This window comes from Erpetoichthys calabaricus, chromosome 5, assembly GCF_900747795.2.
Source record: "Erpetoichthys calabaricus chromosome 5, fErpCal1.3, whole genome shotgun sequence".
Classification (NCBI taxonomy): Eukaryota; Metazoa; Chordata; class Cladistia; order Polypteriformes; family Polypteridae; genus Erpetoichthys; species Erpetoichthys calabaricus.
The window spans coordinates 179,914,026-179,933,964 of NC_041398.2; the positions used below are offsets into that span (position 1 = coordinate 179,914,026).

The following is a 19,939-nucleotide window of genomic DNA, read 5'->3' on the forward strand; positions in this document are numbered from 1 at the left end:
GAGATTGCAGACTCTCCATAGAAATATTTAGACAAACTTAGGATTTGGGTAGATAGGTGACAAAAGATATTTTAGAAAAAAAAGGTAAGGTTATATGGTGTTTTCCCACCACAGGAACTTTGTTTTCACGAGCCACTGAGTTCCTGTATGAGACGGCCCTGGGCCACTTGCATTCCCTGGCCACATTCATGTGTTGCATTCCCACTGCACAACAACAACTGAAAACCATTATGTAGAATATGTGACACGCAAAGAAGAGTGATGTGTTATGAAGTGAGGTGATTTTTGGAGTTTACAAGGGACACCCCCACCTCGTTGCTCTGAATAGATCATGACTTCATGAGGGAGATTATTACTTTGATGTGTGGCATAGCATGGCATAGTATAGAAGAGTGATGTGCTGCAAGGTGCGGCAAGATCGGGACTGCATGGGAGACCTCCCCACCATTGCTTTGAAGTGATTATGACTTCATGGGGTCACGATTTCTTTGCTTCTGTGACGTGCATGGTGCGGAAACAGCTATGAGGAGTGATGGTGTATGAAGTGAACCACGTTCTAAAGTTCACAGTGGAGATTATTGATTCTGTGTGGTGAACGGCGCAATGTGCCATAGTAGCAGATTTGAAGAGTACCAGGAATTACAAATGGCCCAAGATTTTGTGGTGGGAATGCTATAAAAGTTCCTGAGATTCCTGAAAAAAGTTCTTGCCGTGGGAAAGCACCTACAGTATAAATATTAGATACAATGTTGCAATATGGCAGCTACACAATATGTCCTATTTAAAATGGTGTACAACAAGAAAATTTGCACAAGCCAATAAAAAATCAAGTAAGATGTTAGGTGTGGGCAAAGTACAAGTCATTCCTAACTTACATCAAGAATATTTACGAGGGTTTTTTTTTTTTTTTTTTGGAATACAGTGTTCTTGTTTGGTCTTCAGAATTACAGGAAATGAGCTGAGGAAAGATTTAAAAAGGTGAATTTTTTTTTACCTTACAAAGACAGAGATGCCCACCACCTGCCAGTTTAATATGTGTTGTTTAGAAGAACATAATGAGCAGCAATGAGGGCAGATTAAGAGCAAATATCACACAGATGTTGGTGAAGTATTTCTTTACATAGAGGACTATAATCTGTAACACCCTGAAGAAGTAAAATGTAATGGCACCAAGAGATGAATGGCCTTTTCTTGACTAGACATTTCATAGATTTTATTACACTCTATAAAGACTCGCTTCTTGGCATATTTAGGGTGATAGAGCATTTGAACATGTCGGTATATTTTCAGTACCACAGAAGACCGATTAACGATCTCAGTTGGAGGGAAAGACTGGATAATGTGGATACAGCATTCAGAAAGCTAATTTTTAACTATAAGATTCTTAAGTAATTATTTCCTTTTTTTTAGGCAATAATCCTTTTGATCCCTGCATTTGTTTTAATTGGCTTGGCGTGGAGTGTCACTATGCTGTATGTTGGCTTGCTCCTGTACTCCTTTGGTAAGAGTTCAGAGATTAAGTGTTGGCTTTGTTAAATCTGTAGGTGAAATTTTGCTGCAGTCCAGTTAAAACAATGCTTTGTTCCACTTGTAAGCTCTGTATTTACAGTCATGGCCGAAATTATCGACACCCCTGGAATTTTCCCAGAAAATGCACTATTTCTCCCAGAAAATTGTTGCAATTACAAATGTTTTGGTATACAGATGTTTACTGCCTTTATGTGCATTGGAACAACACAAAAAAACAGAGAAAAAAAGCCAAATCTGACATCATTTCACACAGAACTCAAAAACCGGGCTGGACAAAATTATTGGCACCCTCTGCTTAATATTTGGTTGCACTCCCTTTGGAAAAAATAACTGAAATCAAGCGCTTCATATAACCATCAACAAGCTCGTTACACCTCTCAACTGGAATTTCTGACCACTCTTCTTTTGCAAACTGCTCAAGGTCTCTCAGATTTGAAGGGTGCCTTCTCCCAACAGCAATTTTGAGATCTCTCCATAAGTGTTCAATCGGATTTAGATCCGGACTCATTGCTGGCTCTCCAGCGCTTTCTCTTCAACCATTTCTGGGTGCTTTTAGAGGTATGTTTGGGGTCATTGTCCTGCTAGAACACCCATGACCTCTGACGCAGACCCAGCTTTCTGACACTGGGCCCTACATTGCGCCCCAATATCTTTTGGTAGTCTTCAGATTTCATGATGTCTTGCACACAGTCAAGGCATCCAGTGCCAGAGGCAGCAAAACATCCCCAAAACATCTTAGAACCTCCACCATGTTTGACTGTAGATACTGTGTTCTTTTCTTCGTAGGCCTCATTCTGTGTTCTGTAAAGTACACTGTATTGTGAATACCATGTTCATAATTCGTATAGAGGGCTTATAAGTGTAAGAGAGCTCTATCTGAATAAATTGAACTGAATGTAGGATTAACTGTATTCTGTTTGTTGTGTTACAGCTGCTGCTATAGTTGTCCCCTGCTTATCTACACTTGTGTCTGCTTATGGTAAGACTTCACTAACACAATGTGAATATGATCAAGGCATCTTCTGTTTTTCCATGTTTATTTTGACTGCAGTATTTAAAAAAAATCTACAAATAGGTTAATATAAACTTTAAACACCTGGTTTATACAAGTCCTTACTCCACAGAGGATTATTATTCCTTCGAATATGTGGATTATATTTACTGTGTACATGTATTAACAGAGAAGACAGCTTTATGCAATAGAAATAATTCAAAATGCTCACATACTCTTGGTCCAGATGAACTGGATTCCCTCTCCCAGCAGCTAACATACTGGGAGATGGCACAGCTAGAATGCGTGCTCCGTATGCTGGGAATCACAAGCAAGGTGTTCTACTACGGAGTTAAGCAGCCAGCACAGCACAGCTGTGCACGATGACAGTTACATTCAGTGACATGTGTGCACAAAGCATTAAGTGACTGAAAATGGTGACAAAGCACATAGTGTACCTCTGTGGTAGTGATGGCTTGTGCGTATTTATCTGAATTAAAACTAGTTTTCTTCCTTCATAAACAAAAAATGGAAGTCTTCTGATAAAAAGTGACATTCAGTTGTCAAAGGTTATATTTAGGCCAGGGTTCCTCCCCTGGCTGATTTCATATTCTTGTTTAATCTATCGTTTCTGTTCACTTTTGGGACATTGTTTTGTGTTAATGTTACATTCATTTATTATGCGTTTTGTTCAGTGTGGGTTGTGGGGGAAGCCCTGAGGAGTGGGGCTACCTGCCAGTCACCGCCAGGAACTGCCATCCGCGCAATAAATCTGGCGGGTCCCCCACAGATCCTGGCAGTTCATTTTGAATGCTTTTTGGAGTGTTTGGTGAGAATTGAGATTCTTCTGTGCTAAAATGTAATTACTGGATTGTTGACACTGTGCTCTGTTTTTTGACTTCGCTTTGGATGAACTGCTTTGAGATGTTGTTTGCTCTGTGTTGCCTTATTGTTTAGGCAATTCTGAGTTTGTTTTTTTTTTTGTTAAAAATTAATCTTTTATTTTATAAAAATTCTTTCAGGCTCTTTTTGTGTCTAGCAAGGTTTTTTTTGACTGTCTCTCCCTGCAGGCATAATAAATCATTGTGATCTGTGAAAATATATCTTATAGCACCTGATTTTTACTCACATGCGGTACAGCAGACACATAGCCAGATTAAGCACACAAGTTGACACAGAGAACTGCCATGCAAGCAATGTGACAAAAAGATGAACTAGGACAACTGGAAACCATTCAGTCAGACTGTGGGATGCTGTAACCATGTGCTACTTTCTATGTGTGTTCAGTTAGCACAAACTTGTGTCCTTGTTTGGAGAGCATTGTGGCCTTTTATGGACTTGCATGTTTGTCTGAGGGGGCCCTGGACTTGGAAAAACATTACAAAGCCTTGGAGAATTGCCCACCACACCTTGAAGCCAATGGATGGATGGATAGATGACATTGCCACCTATTCCTAAGGATGCCTTCAGCACCTGCATTGAAGACGATACCAACAGACTCCAATCCTCAGGCCCCAACACCAGAACCGGGTTTTGTCACTGGCTTCATTTGTCCTTGTACTACAGTTAGGTCCATAAATATTTGGACAGAGACAACTTTTTTCTAATTTTGGTTCTGTACATTACCACAATGAATTTTAAATGAAACAACTCAGATGCAGTTGAAATGCAGATTTTCAGCTTTAAGTCAGTGAGGTGAACAAAACGATTGCATAAAAATGTGAGGCAGCTAAAGCATTTTTTTAACACAATCCCTTCATTTCAGGGATTCAAAAGTAATTGTACAAATTAAATAACTGGAAATAAAATGTTAATTTCTAATACTTGGTTGAAAACCCTTTGCTGGCAATGACAGCCTGAAGTCTTGAACTCATGGACATCACCAGATGCTGGGTTTCCTCCTTTTTAATGCTCTGCCAGGCCTTTACTGCAGTGGCTTTCAGTTACTGTTTGTTTGTGGGCCTTTCTGTCTGAAGTTTAGTCTTCAACAAGTGAAATAGATAGATAGATAGATAGATAGATAGATAGATAGATAGATAGATAGATAGATAGATAGATAGATATGCATGCTCAATTGGGTTAAGATCCACTTCTTTGCTTTAATAAACTCCTGGGTTGCTTTGGCTGTATGTTTTGGGTCATTGTCCATCTGTATCATGAAACACAAGGAAGCGTGAACATGCCCTGAGGGCAGTGAAGTGTTAGATACAGTAGAAGCAATGCGCATTTTACATTAACTTTGGAACAGTGGTGTTTCCACAGATATTCAAAGCGGACCTGAGTTGGCCAATTGTTTGTGATTGTTATTTAGGCTAGAAATGGATGAGATAAAAAAAAGAACCTTCCACAAAGATACCAAGAGTATAACACCATAGGATTTTTCAAATTTAATAAATGACAAGCACAAACAATTGGCCAACTCAGGTGCCGCTTTGAATATCTGTGGAAAGACCACTGTTCCAAAGTTAATGTGAAATGCGCATTGCTTCTATTGTATCTAACACTTCAGTGCCCTCAGGGCATGTTCACGCTTCCTTGTGTTATTTCTGCATACACAACACAGGTAATCCACAGTGCAACAGTAAATTCAAATTATATTCTATGACCACATTCATAGCTCTGGGGAGCAGCACAGTGCATTTTTAAAAATACAATATGCTGCATATTTTCCACACTTTGAATGAACAACACATACATACACAGGAATGTGTACAAGTGCATTTTCATACTACACTGGGAGTCCAACTCTTGCTGTTCCCTATCACTGCCCTTTCTGGTTTCCTGCAGATGACGCCTAGCACACACCTGCCCCAGACACTGTGGAGGACTATAGCCAATAACATTAGTGTCTCTGACTCATCTTTAAAATTGAAGTCCCCATGATTACCGTCCTAAATGGCAAAGCGGGCATTGTACTATCACAATGCCACAATATGTTGCATGCCTCATGAAAATGTTTTCCTGTGACAGAATTTTTTTTGTGCCCATGGCAAGTAGAACACACTAAATATCTTTTGACATATTTTGTTTGAGATGATCCAGAGAATAACTGAATTAAGGCTACTTAACTACACACTTAATGATTCAAGAAGTGGCCCTTTTAAATTTCATGGAATACACATTAGACTGGTGCTCCCATTTGTAATGCTGCTTAGAAATCTTTTATTTTTATTCAGTTCTAAACCTGAACTCTACAAAGTGTTCTTTCATTTCTTTTTTTTTTTAAATTGGCTTGCAAGCTTGAGATGCACTCCATTTTTCGCGTGGTTCCATAAATACATTGATGCCATGTGTGCAGGCACAATCCACAATTGATACAAAGTTGTTTGCATGGCACAGCACAATTAGTAAGTTTGAATGGTATACTCGGAGACGAATGGGAGTTCAGTCATGTCAGTCAGTTATTTTCCATCCCGCTATATCGTAACACAGGGTCATAGGGGTCTGCTGGAGCCAATCCCAGCCAACACAGGACACAAGGCAGGAAACAAACCCTGGGCCGGGTGCCAAGACTCATGCACACACCAAGGACAATTTAAGATCACCAACGCACCTAACCTGCATGTCTTTGGACTGTGGGAGGAAATCTTGTTCAAAATTTAAGTAGCTAAAGAAAGAAAAATAAAAATGAAAAACCACAGCCTCTTTAAGGAATAGCAGAGTCTAGTGAAGGTTTTGGCAGTGGGACCGCACCACCTCGGCCTGGTGTTAGATTTAAATCTTCCAAATGTAAGTTCCAGGACATTTCTTACGTTTCTTCATCACATGGTGGTATCCTATTATTTGATAGTAGAAATCTTTATAGTGATTATAAATAAAATTTGGCTTAAAACATTTTCATTTCTTGATTTGGGTGTCTTTGTGCTGAAAACATTTCTTTTCATCAATTTAATCTTAATAAGTTGTCCCACATGCTATTTTATGTTTTTTTCAGGAAATGTCAGCCAGAAGGGCACATTGATGGGCATCCTCCGAAGCTTGGGAGCACTTGCAAGAGTTTTTGGCCCAATTATAGCATCCAGTGGTATGGATATTGACATTCATGATTTTATTTACTATTTTCTATTATTAGGTCAAATATTAGTAATGCATATCACAGTATCATGAAACATACTGTGCATATGAGCTGCAGATGTGGACAGATTTGTTGGTACCCTTACAACTCATTGAAAAAGTGTGAAGAGAGATAAAATTATAGCTTTTTCGACAAAGATATTCTAAATGGGCTGAACACATTTCTTGGTACACCTAGAAAAAGATCATAAATAATTGGATTAAAGTGATTTTTCAAACTAGCTGTTTTCTTTAATTAGTATCTCCAATTGTGCCATCAGTCATTCAGCTTGTTTTAATGGAGAAACGTAGTCACCCTGCTGTTTGGTATTATCGTGTGTCCTACACTGAACATGAATCAGAGGAAGCAAAGGAGAGAGTTGTCTAAGGATATCAGAATATTATTAAGAAGTTTAAAGCCCATAAGACTGTAGCCAACCTCGCTGATCACGGCCTTAAGAAGAAAATCAACCCCAGAATGGGTAGAAGGATAGTGACAATGATAGACAAAAATCAAAGGAAGACTTCCAAAGAGATATAAGATGACCTCCTCAGACAAGATCCATCAGTGTCTGATTGCACCATCCATTGCTTTTTTCACTGACAGCAGGCTCAATGGAAGAAGACCCAGGAGGACTCCACTATTGAAAGAAAAACATTAAAAAAATGCCAGCTTGAAATTTGCTAAAATGCATATGAACAAGCCACAGTGCTTCTGGGAGAATGTCCTTTGGACAGATGAGAGAAAGCTGGAGCTTTCCGGCAAGTCAGATCAGCTCTATGCCCACAGACGAAAAAATGAAGTTTTCAAAGAAAAGAACACCATACCTACTGTGAAACACGGAGGAGTCTCGGTGATTTGGGTCTCCTTTGCTGCAACTGACATGGGGTGCATGGAGTCCAAAACTATCTAGACATTCTGGAGCAAATTGTACTGCCCAGTGTCCAAAAGCTCTGTTTCAGCTGCAGATAATGGATTCTTCAACAGGATAATGACCCACAATACACAGCTAACATTAAACATCTATGGAAAGAACTGATGCAGTCAGAACCATGCAGTCTGTAGAAGGTGATCTTCAAACCTGACACAGCTAGAGCAGTTTGATCAAGAAGAGTGGGCCTGACTACCAGTTGACAGGTGCAGAAATTTCATTGAGAGCCCCAGGAATCATTTGTTTGCAGTGATTGCCTCTAAAAGGTGTGCAACAAAATATTAGGTTAAGGGTTACATCATTTTTGTTCATGCCATTTTCAAAGACAATGATGGTGCCAATTAGTTTGAAATAGCTTGAAACTGACTAGAGACAATTTTGGGTTCTTCTTTTTCATGTTGGGGTACCAATAAGTTTGTCCACATCTGTGGATAAGGATATACACGTATTCACCTGAAAAGTAAGTACTTCAATTTACCAAATCTGTATTTTTATGTTACTTCAAGAGTCCAGGACATATTTTAATGTTCAGGTTTTGCTGGGCAGGAGTCTGAAGTGAGCTTAATAACATGCTGTATTTGTTGACTTCTCAAGTGCAGAATGCCCTGGTGTTCTGAGATTTGAAATATTAAAGATCTTCAACATTGTGTGATCAGTTTTCCATTTGGGAGCCAACCTCCAGCACCCTAAGAAAAAAAGAAATCACAGACTGGTGAAGAAGTAGTTCTGAAAAGTGGCTTGCTTATGAGTAATTCCCTGCTCAGATGTTCCAGACCATGTTTATTAGAATTCAAATTTTGAGACCAACCCACCCAGTAAATGTTTAATTTAAATTACAGTAGACATAAAAAGAATTCAGCAAAATAATTGTTTATTAGAGACTATTACCTTTGTAAGAAATTTCTGTGCACGTTACAGGCAACTAAGCAAGAAATTAACGAGACAGTTTTTATATGTACCAAAGCAACTGTTACAGTAACACATTAGGTCTTCTTTGGGTCTGGGATCTTTCTTGGATCAGATTGCTTTCTTTTCTACTAGGTATTAGTTTAGATTAAGTTTTTCAGAGAAAGGTGTAGAGTCAGAAAAAAACTAAAACTAACTGTGGTATATGTGGGAAGGGAAGAAAAAAAAACGAGAAGCAACTGTGGGACTGAGCTCAACATTATCTTGACATCTTGTTGGCATATACAGTGCATCCGGAAAGTATTCACAGCGCATCACTTTTTCCACATTTTGTTATGTTACAGCCTTATTCCAAAATGGATTAAATTCATTTTTTTTCCTCAGAATTCTACACACAACACCCCATAATGACAACGTGAAAAAAGTTTACTTGAGGTTTTTGCAAATTTATTAAAAACAAAAAAACTGAGAAATCACATGTACATACTGTAAGTATTCACAGCCTTTGCTCAATACTTTGTCGATGCACCTTTGGCAGCAGTTACAGCCTCAAGTCTTTTTGAATATACAATACAATACAGTTTATTTTTGTATAGCCCAAAATCACACAGGAAGTGCCGCAATGGGCTTTAACAGGCCCTGCCTCTTGACAGCCCCCCAGCCTTGACTCTCTAAGAAGACAAGGAAAAACTCCCAAAAAAACCTTGTAGGGAAAAAAATGAAAGAAACCTTGGGAAAGGCAGTTCAAAGAGAGACCCCTTTCCAGGTAGGTTGGGCGTGCAGTGGGTGTCAAAAGAAGGGGGTCAATACAATACAATGCAGTACACAGAACAATTTCTCAATATAGTAGGAAATAAAAAATATAAATTTTAGAAGTACATAGCAGAATTTAACAGTAGATGATATATCCCATAATAAGATTTGGATTTGTGTAGAGTCCTGGAGACCTCATCCTTCAAGCTGCCTCCCCCATTTGGCCATTCCACGGCTGAAACAGTGCTGGGCCAGCCAATCCGATGAAAGGACCCCTCTTTCCCACGATTCCTGCGATCCTCCATCTGGGATGACTTTTCCTTAGGCAGGCAAAACAACTTGACAGGTGGGCCATGGCACCAAGTGCCACATTTGAGTACCGAGAAGAAAAACAGAATAAGTGAGGGTTAGTATACAATTATAACTGTCATGTTACTTATGTTTAAGTGCTAATGACTAACAACAGAGATGCAGTCTGTACAGTTAATCAGCAGCTCTAGTCAGGATATGCTAAACTGAAGTAGTGAGTCTTCAGCCGGGATTTAAAAGCTGAGACCGAAGGGGCATCTCTTATAGTAGCAGGCAGACCATTCCACAGTTTAGGGGCCCTGTAACTAAAAGCTCGACCTCCTACTGTTATTTTATTAATCCTTGGAATCATAAGCAGACCGGCATCTTGAGATCTTAATGTGCGCTCAGGTTTGTAAGTCATGATAAGTTCAGACAAGTAAGCCGGACCTCGACCATTTAATGCTTTATATGTTAAAAGAAGGATTTTGAAATCTGCCCTAAACTTAACCGGGAGCCAGTGTAAGGATTTAAGAACTGGAGTTATGTGTTGGTATTTTCTTGTTCTTGTAATAATTCTTGCAGCCGCATTTTGGATTAACTGGAGGCTGTATAAAGAACAGTTTGAACATCCAGTGAACACTGCATTGCAGTAGTCAATCCTACTAGAGATAAATGCATGAATTAGTTTCTCAGAATCCTGTTTATTTAAAAAGCGCCTTAATTTCCTAACATTTTTAAGATGGAAGAAACATGTTTTGGACAACTTTGAAATATGTGCTTTAAATGACATGCTAGAGTCATATATGAATATGATGCCACAAGCTTGGCACACCTATCCTTGGCCAGTTTCGCCCATTCCTCTTTGCAGCACCTCTCAAGCTCCATCAGGTTGGATGGGAAGCGTCGGTGCACAGCCATTTTAAGATCTCTCCAGAGATGTTCAATCGGATTCAAGTCTGGGCTCAGGCTGGGCCACTCAAGGACATTCACAGAGTTGTCCTGAAGCCACTCCTTTGATATCTTGGCTGTGTGCTTAGGGCCGTTGTCCTGCTGAAAGATGAACCGTCGCCCCAGTCTGAGGTCAAGAGCGCTCTGGAGCAGGTTTTCATCCAGGATGTCTCTGTACATTTCCTCAGAATTCTACACACAACACCCCATAATGACAATGTGAAAAAAAAAATTACTTGAGATTTTTGCAAATTTATTAAAAATAAAAAAATTGAGAAAGCACATGTACATAAGTATTCACAGCCTTTGCCATGAAGCTCAAAATTGAGCTCAGGTGCATCCTGTTTCCCCTGATCATCCTTGAGATGTTTCTGCAGCTTAATTGGAGTCCACCTGTGGTAAATTCAGTTGGTTGAACAGGATTTGGAAAGGCACACACCTGTCTATATAAGGTCCCGCAGCTGACAGTTCATGCCAGAGCACAAACCAAGCATGAAGTCAAAGGAATTGTCTGTAGACCTCTGAGACAGGATTGTCTCGAGGCACAAATCTGGGGAAGGTTACAGAAAAATGTCTGCTGCTTTGAAGGTCCCAATGAGCACAGTGGCCTCCATCATCCGTAAGTGGAAGAAGGTCGAATCCACCAGGACTCTTCCTAGAGCTGGCTGGCCATCTAAACTGAGCATTCGGGGGAGAAGGGCCTTAGTCAGGGAGGTGACCAAGAACCCAATGGTCACTCTGTCAGAGCTCCAGAGGTCCTCTGTGGAGAGAGGAGAACCTTCCAGAAGGACAACCATCTCTGTAGCAATCCACCAATCAGGCCTGTATGGTAGAGTGGCCAGACGGAAGCCACTCCTTAGTAAAAGGCACATGGCAGCCCGCCTGGAGTTTGCCAAAAGGCACCTGAAGGACTCTCAGACCATGAGAAAGAAAATTCTCTGGTCTGATGAGACAAAGATTGAACTGTTTGGTGTAAATACCAGGCGTCACGTTTGGAGGAAACCTGGCACCATCCTTACAGTGAAGCACGGTGGTGGCAGCATCATGCTGTGGGGATGTTTTTCAGCGGCAGGAACTGGGAGACTAGTCAGGATAAAGGGAAAGATGACTGCAGCAATGTACCCAACCCCAATTGATGCTTGTTGTGCCACAAGGCTGATGTGCCCAGCTCATATATCACACACTTTCACAATGCATAGCATAAATTATAATTTTGGTAGGCGTAGTTTGACAGGCCCAGGAGCCATCTGTTTCCTGAACTTGCAATTTCTGTTATAGGGAAGATGGAAGTTAGTAGAGTTCTGATTAAACAGGGGACAAGTCATGAACCATTCCTAGATGGTGCAGATATTCATACTAGGGTACATTAACTCATATCAGGCCTAAATGCTTTCAAGCTTGGACACGGTACCCCTCCATCACAGTTTAATTTTCTTGCACCTTTTGGGTTTAACAACACATTGCAGATCAGTGTGTATCCGTTTGTCTTATAGGCAGAAATTGGGGGTCTGCCATTGTTAGTAGAAGTATAAATACTGTGGAAGAAGACTGCCAGTACCAACGTATTTCCAGCTATATTGAAAATGGCTGCTTACAAAGGTTTTATAAGCTTTATTCTGTCGTTTATATTTATCTTGATAATTAACATTTATTTATTTATTCTTTGAATACCTTTGCAGTGTACTGGCTGTTGGGCGCAGAGGTGTGCTTCCTCACCAGCTCCGTCTTATTTGTTGTTCCTCTTTTACTACTGAGGCATATCAGACAGACAAAAATGAAGTGAGGCTGCAATGGTATCAGCCATCAAAGAAAGCGGTACGTCTAAGTGAGAACTTCTGCTGTGCCACAGTCCTTACTTTACACAAAATCTATGGTTTGCTCATAGTGTAAAATAACATTAAATTAATTTTGTTAACCAGTGTGACAGGAAAAAAAAAACTTATTTGTTCCTTTTGTATTGTAAATGAACCCACTGTAAACATTAATTTAAATTTACTTTTTTCCTCAGGTTAAATGAGAATTCACTGCCCTAACATACAAACCATGGCAGCATGCAAGGGCAGCTCATTGGGGTTTCTTTACGTGGACCTGTGGCACTCATCTATGTCTTGCTTTCCTGTGGTGGAAAACAACGCCTTCACATCACACTTCAATGAATTCTATGCCAGTGTGGTGCCATCTGGAGTCACTTGACTACAAGCTCGTTTGGGGTGTAAAACTCGACTCTGATGTGCTTTCAGAATATAGTGCCTTTTGTTGACAAAGAAACATCATATATCCAATTTAAATATCTTCAAGTCTAGTTTATCGTGCAGCTGTGCCAGGGAAGTACAATGCTGAAACAAAAGACACTTTTTTATTGTCTTTTTTTTATTTTGTATCACATATGACCAAATGAATTTTCCACTGTTGAAAAATAAAGATCACCTTTCACCAATCTATTTTTGTGGCAATTCATCCAGCTCAGGTCTGGCTACCTAGAGTGACTACTTGTTACACACTGTAGCTTATGCTACACAAAATAAAATTTTAGTATGGGAAATGGTCCATTTTATGGACCATTCAATAATGGGAATACCTCCTTGTTGTCCACTGTACCTGTTTATATGAGGTTAAGCCTGGACTGATGGCCCAAGAACTTATTAAACTGTACAGTATATACAAAAATAAACACTTGCAGAAATGAAAGTAGAAATTCTCTATGCAGACTTTTAAATATATACAGTATCTAGGAACACCTGTAACGCAATTTTAGCCTATTCGGACTAAAAATGTAGACTACTCACTTTGTTGGACAGATTTACAGGGCATTTGCTGGGTGCCATGGGGTTTGCTCATAAGACAAGGGCACCTGAGCAACACTGAATTTGCGAGAGTACCTGAAGGGGGCTTTGTTTGAACTTCATGTTTGCAACAGGCTCTTTGTGACTGAAAACAGACTTGAACATTCATAGTGAGGGACAATGAATCCACACCTGTTCTGCCGGGCACGCTGCATATCGCCATGCCATTTTATATGAATCAAACAATTTTCAAATACTTTTGAAATGAAGGGTGTAAGACATGTATCAAGAAGGCAGAATACAAAAACCTCATAAGTAGAACCCTGAAGAAGAAAACAATATCGAGAATCCTTAGTCAAAACTTCAGAATCCCAATTAAAAAACAATTTTGATAATACAGAAAAATTTGAGTTGCTACCTGTTGCACCTCAGTCCAAAACAGTCCGTTTCTACATGGTGGTCACTAATAACCTCATATGTTGTTTAGATATACAGACAGACAGACACATATATAGAACTTTATTTTCCCCATAGGGAAATTTGGTTTTTTAAAATGTTCTTTAAATAAACAAATAGGTATATAATTTAATGGCATACAATTTATAGTTTTAATGGAGAAAAAAGGTGTATTTTTCCAGATCAGAATCTCCAGATCAGGAAATGAAAGCCACTTTTTTCCTCAAACACTTGAATTAAACTTCAGAGTCACATTTTATAACGATACATTGCATCCTTTCACTAAACTGAGCTCAAAAAGGTACAAGTAACAGCGCAGGGTCCTATTGCCAATTCCAGAGTGCCAAGTACACTTACACAAAACAGGATCATCTGTATAGAGAGTGCATTCATACAAGCAGCCAACACTTATAAAGTCAGATCAGATGATGTAAGGCCCAGAGGTTTTTCATTTTTTTCCACAATGGGCTTACACATTTCAAGTGATATTCAGTGACATGTAATTTTTATATATCTTCTGAATCATTAAAGGAATACTCTGCAAAAAAAATAAAGATTTTGTATCTGTTGCTTACCCTATTTTGTTTGTAGTGTTGGCCAATCCCATCTGAACACACCTCTATATGTCATGCACAGAAGCATTTTCTGGAAGTGGTTTATTTAACAATTTTTATCCAATTTGTGTGTAAGGCATTGTTCGCATACAATTGGATGTGTGACACAAGTAACTTCAAATTTCATTAAGGATCATTGTAGAGAAAAGCCAAGCAAAATGACCCCTTTTATTGGCTAACTAAAAAGATTACAATATGTAAGCTTTCGACGCAACTCAGGCCCCTTCTTCAGGCAAGATGTAATGTTCCATGTAGTTGCCTCGAAAGCTTGCATATTGTAATCTTTTTAGTTAGCCAATAAAAGATGTCATTTTGCTTAGCTTTTCTCTACATTTATAATGGCTAACACGGTACAACACCTTAGTATTAAGGATCATTGAAATTGTACTTTGTTCTTCAAGTTGGGTCATTATAGGCTCTCATTTTATCAGAAATATTATGCCCATTCTCAATGAGAACATGATTAACATTTTTCATCTGCAATCACATCAAAATGGGGTAACAAAAAATAGAACTTTTAGGTGGAGTATTTCTTTAAGCAAAGCTGCTTTTATACCTCTGTCAAAGACTATTACTTCTGTTGAAATTTTTTAAATAAAAAACTACTTGGCTGTTTTTTGGTTTGTATCATCAAAAATGCCTCTCTTTGGTAAAATTTTATTATGAATACCCGTTTCAGAGTGTGCATTCATATAGATTATGTAATGTCTTAATGAAATGTGACTTATTTATCTTTAGTTTCCAGTTTGTCGGCCTGATGGACAACAGTGTGAATATTCATTGACTGAAGTTTTAATTCCTGGATACGACTGGCTATATTGACCCTCTGGATGTTTTTACTTATAATTAAGGGTTTGTTACTTGACCTGCCCATATTTTTAAAATGTCTAGCATGTTGGAAGCCTTGGTGCTTATGTAATAGTGTTGGAAATCTTTATGCTTTGACAAAGAAAACATTTTTGGGAACTGGAGGTTGGGTGAACTAAAAAAAATCTGATAAATGACCTGGCTGTTCTTTGGTTTGTATCTTTATAGAATTGCAGCTGGTTTGGTATAATCTGAAAGCTTTTTGATTAACAGAAGTTTTTTCCATGACAGCATACAGTAATCTTAAAGTGTCTCATGGCCTTTCAAATTATAGATTACTAATTTTTTGTTATCCATATCTTTATTTTACAAATGTTCAGTTAATACTGAAGATATCTGGAAACACTCAGATGGACCTAAGCTGAACTTGGCTACTGTTGCTCTGCAAGCAATCATGCAATCAGAGAGCTTGTGCTGATGAAGAGCAATGCAAGATTTGGCATTTTCCATACCAAATGTTAGCTTTGGGAACATGTGAAATAGTAAAGTATTGATTTTAATTTATGTACTGAAGTGCTGTGAAAGCTTATGAAGTGAAAATATTAATTTAAAAGTTAGTCTTTTTGGGAATGACTGAGAGGCTCTGCAGTACTATTACTGAACTAACCAATGCTCCAACTCAGAAGATCACAATGACATGCGAGTCTGAATTGTACGGTCAATTATATATAAAAAAAAGACTTTTTCAGAAGGATAATTTCATGTCCTGCGAGACGAGACTTTGTGCCAAGAGATTTAACCACATCCAGGGTCAGAAATAAAAGACAAAGAGTAAATGTCAAAGTAGAACGTCGTGAAGAATTCAAAAATGTTGGTGTGATACACATGCAGTGCGGGTTAGAGATAATGAAAAGTACTAAAATTTGACAGTGTCAAAAAAATAATAGTAATGACCGCATTAGCGCAAACAGAAATTACTCGGTGAAATAACGTAACAGCGAAAACAGATCATATAAATGGACATAGGTGATATAACAGAAGTATGTAGATATTGTTCGGATTTAAACTTTAAGTTGGGAGACTTGTAGATCATCTAATTCGTGTTGTCATCAGGGAAAAGTTGTGTATCTTCCCAATGAAGAGGTGAATCCGCGAGAATTTAAAGATTTGTTGTTTGGTGAAAGTGAAATCCACATATGTGAGCAGCAGAGATGCAAAGTGGCTGGCACATAGTGCAGGCTGGGGGGTTGGCAAGCAAAACCAGCAGGGGGCAAAGCCCCCTAGTCTTAAAATATACTCTACAAATATACTGCATGTGTGTGCATATTTTATACACTCACTTGTTTGGTACAGAGCAACACAGGATTAAACGATAGCGTTAAAAAAAGGAAATATTTGGAAGTGGCAATTATTGGCACTCTAGATCAATTTGATTGGAAGAACTAGAGTCTCATAGGAGAATTAGACTCCCCTGCAATAAACTGCCAGTGCTTACAGGTCATGCATTCGCCAATGAATGACGAGATTAATCCGTTAAAAAAAAGGGTCACTTTCATTTCACATTCCATATTGACAGTGCTGAAAACTTCTGTCACTAAAAATGGCATGCCTACTTTAACAGTTCACAAAGTTATTAAGAAGATTTCTGCTCAAGGAACAGGCAAACACCTCCAAGGAGATGTTGGGAAGAGAAAAATTGATTAAAGTCCTCAAAGGGCTCTTACACCTAATCTGGAACAATGGTTTCAATCTGCACCAAACATTAAACCAAGAAAGGCCGTTTTAGTGAAGGCTAAAAAGAACCCCACCGTTGAAAGACAAACAAAAATCCCAATTGAACTTTTCCCAAACCTACCTAGAGAGACATAAATCCTTCTGGGAAAATGTTCTGTGGAATAATACCAATGTAAAACTCTTTGGCAATGCAGACCAGAGATTAGTTTATATGCTCGGAAATTAAGCTTATATGGCGTCAGTTAAATATAGTGCAGGTTCCAGAATGTTGTGTTTTTCTGCCTCTGGTGCTGGAGATCTTGAACATATTAAAATAGCTAAATCAGAGGATTACCTGGTCATTTTAAAGCAGAGTATGTTACCAGTACCAGAAAACTGGCCAAAAGTTTGAGGATACCAGACAGTCACACTTATATCAGCTTGTTGGAGATTCACATTTGAAAACCAACTGCATTAATATGGAGTTCTCTCTCAACCCTTTGCAGCAATAGCAGACATCACTCTTCTGGAAACCTTGTCCACAAGGTTTTAGTGTATGTCTATGGGGAAAAAGAGCATTTATGAGGTGAGGTACCGATGTTGGATGGAAAGACCTAACTCACAATCAGTATTTTGAGTTCATCACAAAGGTGTTCAGCAGGGCCGAGATCAGGGCTCTGTGCAGGCCACTAGAGTTTGCCCATTTCTTTATGGACCTGGCTTTGTGTACAGGGACACAGTCATGCTGAAACAGAAAAGGGCCTTCCTCAAACTGTTGCCACAAAGTTGGAAGCACACAAAAGTCTAAAATGTCTTTGCAAGCATTAATAGTACCCTTCAATAGAAACCAAGGAGCCTAACCTACACCTGAAAAACAGTCCCGGGCCATTATCCCCTCCATCATCAAACATCACAGTAGGCACTACGTAGACTGTAAGGAAGCATCCTCTTGGCACCCATCAAGCCCAGATTCATTCATCAGACTGCCAAATGATGAAATGTGATTTGTCACTCCAGAGAACACGTTTCAAACTTCTCCAGCTGGTACTTAGTATTGCATATATTGATCTTAGGTCAGTGTGCAGCTGCTTGGCCATGGATCCCCATTTTATTAAGCTCCTAACACACAGTTCTTGTGCTGATGTTACTTCTGGAGCCATTTTGGAAATCAGCTGTGAGTAATATAAAAGATGATATGTCATATTTATTCACTATGGGCTTCAGCATTCAGTGGCCCCACTCACGCCGAGTCTGCACTTTGTGGCTCAGCTATTGATCCTGCTAGACACCCCACTTCACAATAACACCACTTAACGTTGATTGGGAACACCTAGCAGAGCAGAAATTCACATAATGACTTGTGGCAAAGGTGTAGTCCTACAACAATGCCACGTTTAAAGTCACTGAGCTCCTGAGTACAACCCATTCTGCTGCCAAAGGAGATTGCATCGCTATGTGCTTGATTTGTTTTGCAACAGTTAACAAGGTGTATGGCTGAAACTCAATAATTTGGAGGGATGTCCACATATGTTTGGCCATACTGTGTACCTAAAATGCTAGAGTGCCAACAATATCGACCATTACACAAAGCTACATGTCTCTGACTGTCTGAAAATTCTGGTCTATCTGCAGACAACCAGGGGAAAAGTAATGTTCACTGATGGAACAGTCTCATGAAACTGAGGACCAGAAAAATTCAACCTCCCTGAAAAGTTTATTTAAAAAAACAAAACAAAAACACACACGCACTGTTTTGAATCTCAGTGTTATCTTCATACTACGTTATCGTGGTTGCAATGCAGAACAGATAGAAGCTTACCCCACAGCAAGTCTGCAATATAGTGGTTAGAGCCCTGCCTTCATCTCGTTTAAAAATGATTTGTTTTGTACACAAAAATATATGTAGAGAGATTATCATCAACACTATGCAAGTTACAGTAATAGAAAAACATGCTATAAAATTATTTTTTTTTTTTTTTTTTTAAAGAACATTGTCCCACATTGTTTTGAAAGTTAGACATTAATACCATTTACTCATTATTTCAATTGTTACGCAATAAAATGTACATTTATTTAATGCAATTTTATTGTCTTAAATAAATGTACATTTTATTGCGTAACAATTGAAATAATGAGTAAATGGTATTAATGTCTAACTTTCAAAACAATGTGGGACAATGCTCTTTAAAAAAATAAAATAAAAAAATGCAATTTTATTGTCCCCCTCCTTTAACCGCCACCTTATCGTGGTGGAGGGGTTTGCGTGTCCCAATGATCCTAGGAGCTCTGTTGTCCGGGGCTTTATGCCCCTGGTAGGGCCACCCAAGGCAAACTGGTCCTAGGTGAGGGATGAGACAAAGAGCGGTTATACAAAACCTCCTATGATGAAAAACAATTTTGGATGGCGTTTTCCCTTGCCCGGACGCGGGTCACCGGGGCCCCACTCTGGAGCCAGGCCTGGAGGTGGGGCTTGATGGCGAGCGCCTGGTGGCCGGGCTTGCACCCATGGGGCTCGGCCGGGCACAGCCCGAAGAGGCAACGTGGGTCCCCCTTCCCATGGGCTCACCACCTATGGGAGGGGCCAAGGAGGTCGGGTGCAGTGTGAGTTGGGTAGTTGCCAAAGGCGGGGACCTTGGCGGTCCGATCCTTAGCTACAGAAGCTGGCTCTTGGGATGTGGAATGTCACCTCTCTGAAGGGGAAGGAGCCTGAGCTAGTGCGCGAGGTTCCGGCTAGATATAGTCGGGCTCACCTCAACGCACAGCTTGGACTCTGGAACCAATCTCCTTGAGAGGGGCTGGACTCTCTACCACTCTGGTGTTGCCCCCGGTGAGAGACGCCGAGCGGGTGTGGGTATACTTATTGCCCCCCAACTTGGAGCCTGTACATTGGGGTTTACCCCGGTGGACGAGAGGGTAGCCTCCCTTCGCCTTCGGGTGGGGGGACGGGTCCTAACTGTTGTTTGTGCGTATGCACCGAACAGCAGTTCGGAGTACCCACCCTTTTTGGAGTCGCTGGAGGGGGTGCTAGAGAGCATACCTTCTGGGGACTCCCTCGTTCTGCTGGGAGACTTCAATGCTCACGTGGGCAATGACAATGAGACCTGGAAGGGCGTGATTGGGAGGAATGGCCCCCCCGATCTGAACCCGAGCGGTGTTTTGTTA

General features: G+C 39.8%; 1 protein-coding gene across 3 annotated transcripts in view; it reads left to right on the forward strand.

The window, feature by feature from the left end:
- The window catches only part of mfsd10 (major facilitator superfamily domain containing 10), a 59,315-nt gene extending 46,474 nt beyond the window's left edge, over positions 1–12,841 (forward strand). For all 3 annotated transcript variants that reach the window (XM_051928601.1, XM_051928600.1, XM_051928598.1), the window contains exons 10-14: positions 1,411–1,501; positions 2,462–2,509; positions 6,456–6,545; positions 12,084–12,219; positions 12,413–12,841. In XM_051928601.1, the coding sequence (XP_051784561.1) occupies positions 1,411–1,501; positions 2,462–2,509; positions 6,456–6,545; positions 12,084–12,187 (333 nt within the window). In that variant the 3' untranslated portion in view covers positions 12,188–12,219; positions 12,413–12,841. The remainder of the gene's footprint in view (positions 1–1,410; positions 1,502–2,461; positions 2,510–6,455; positions 6,546–12,083; positions 12,220–12,412) is intronic.
- The last annotated feature ends 7,098 nt before the right edge of the window (positions 12,842–19,939 follow it).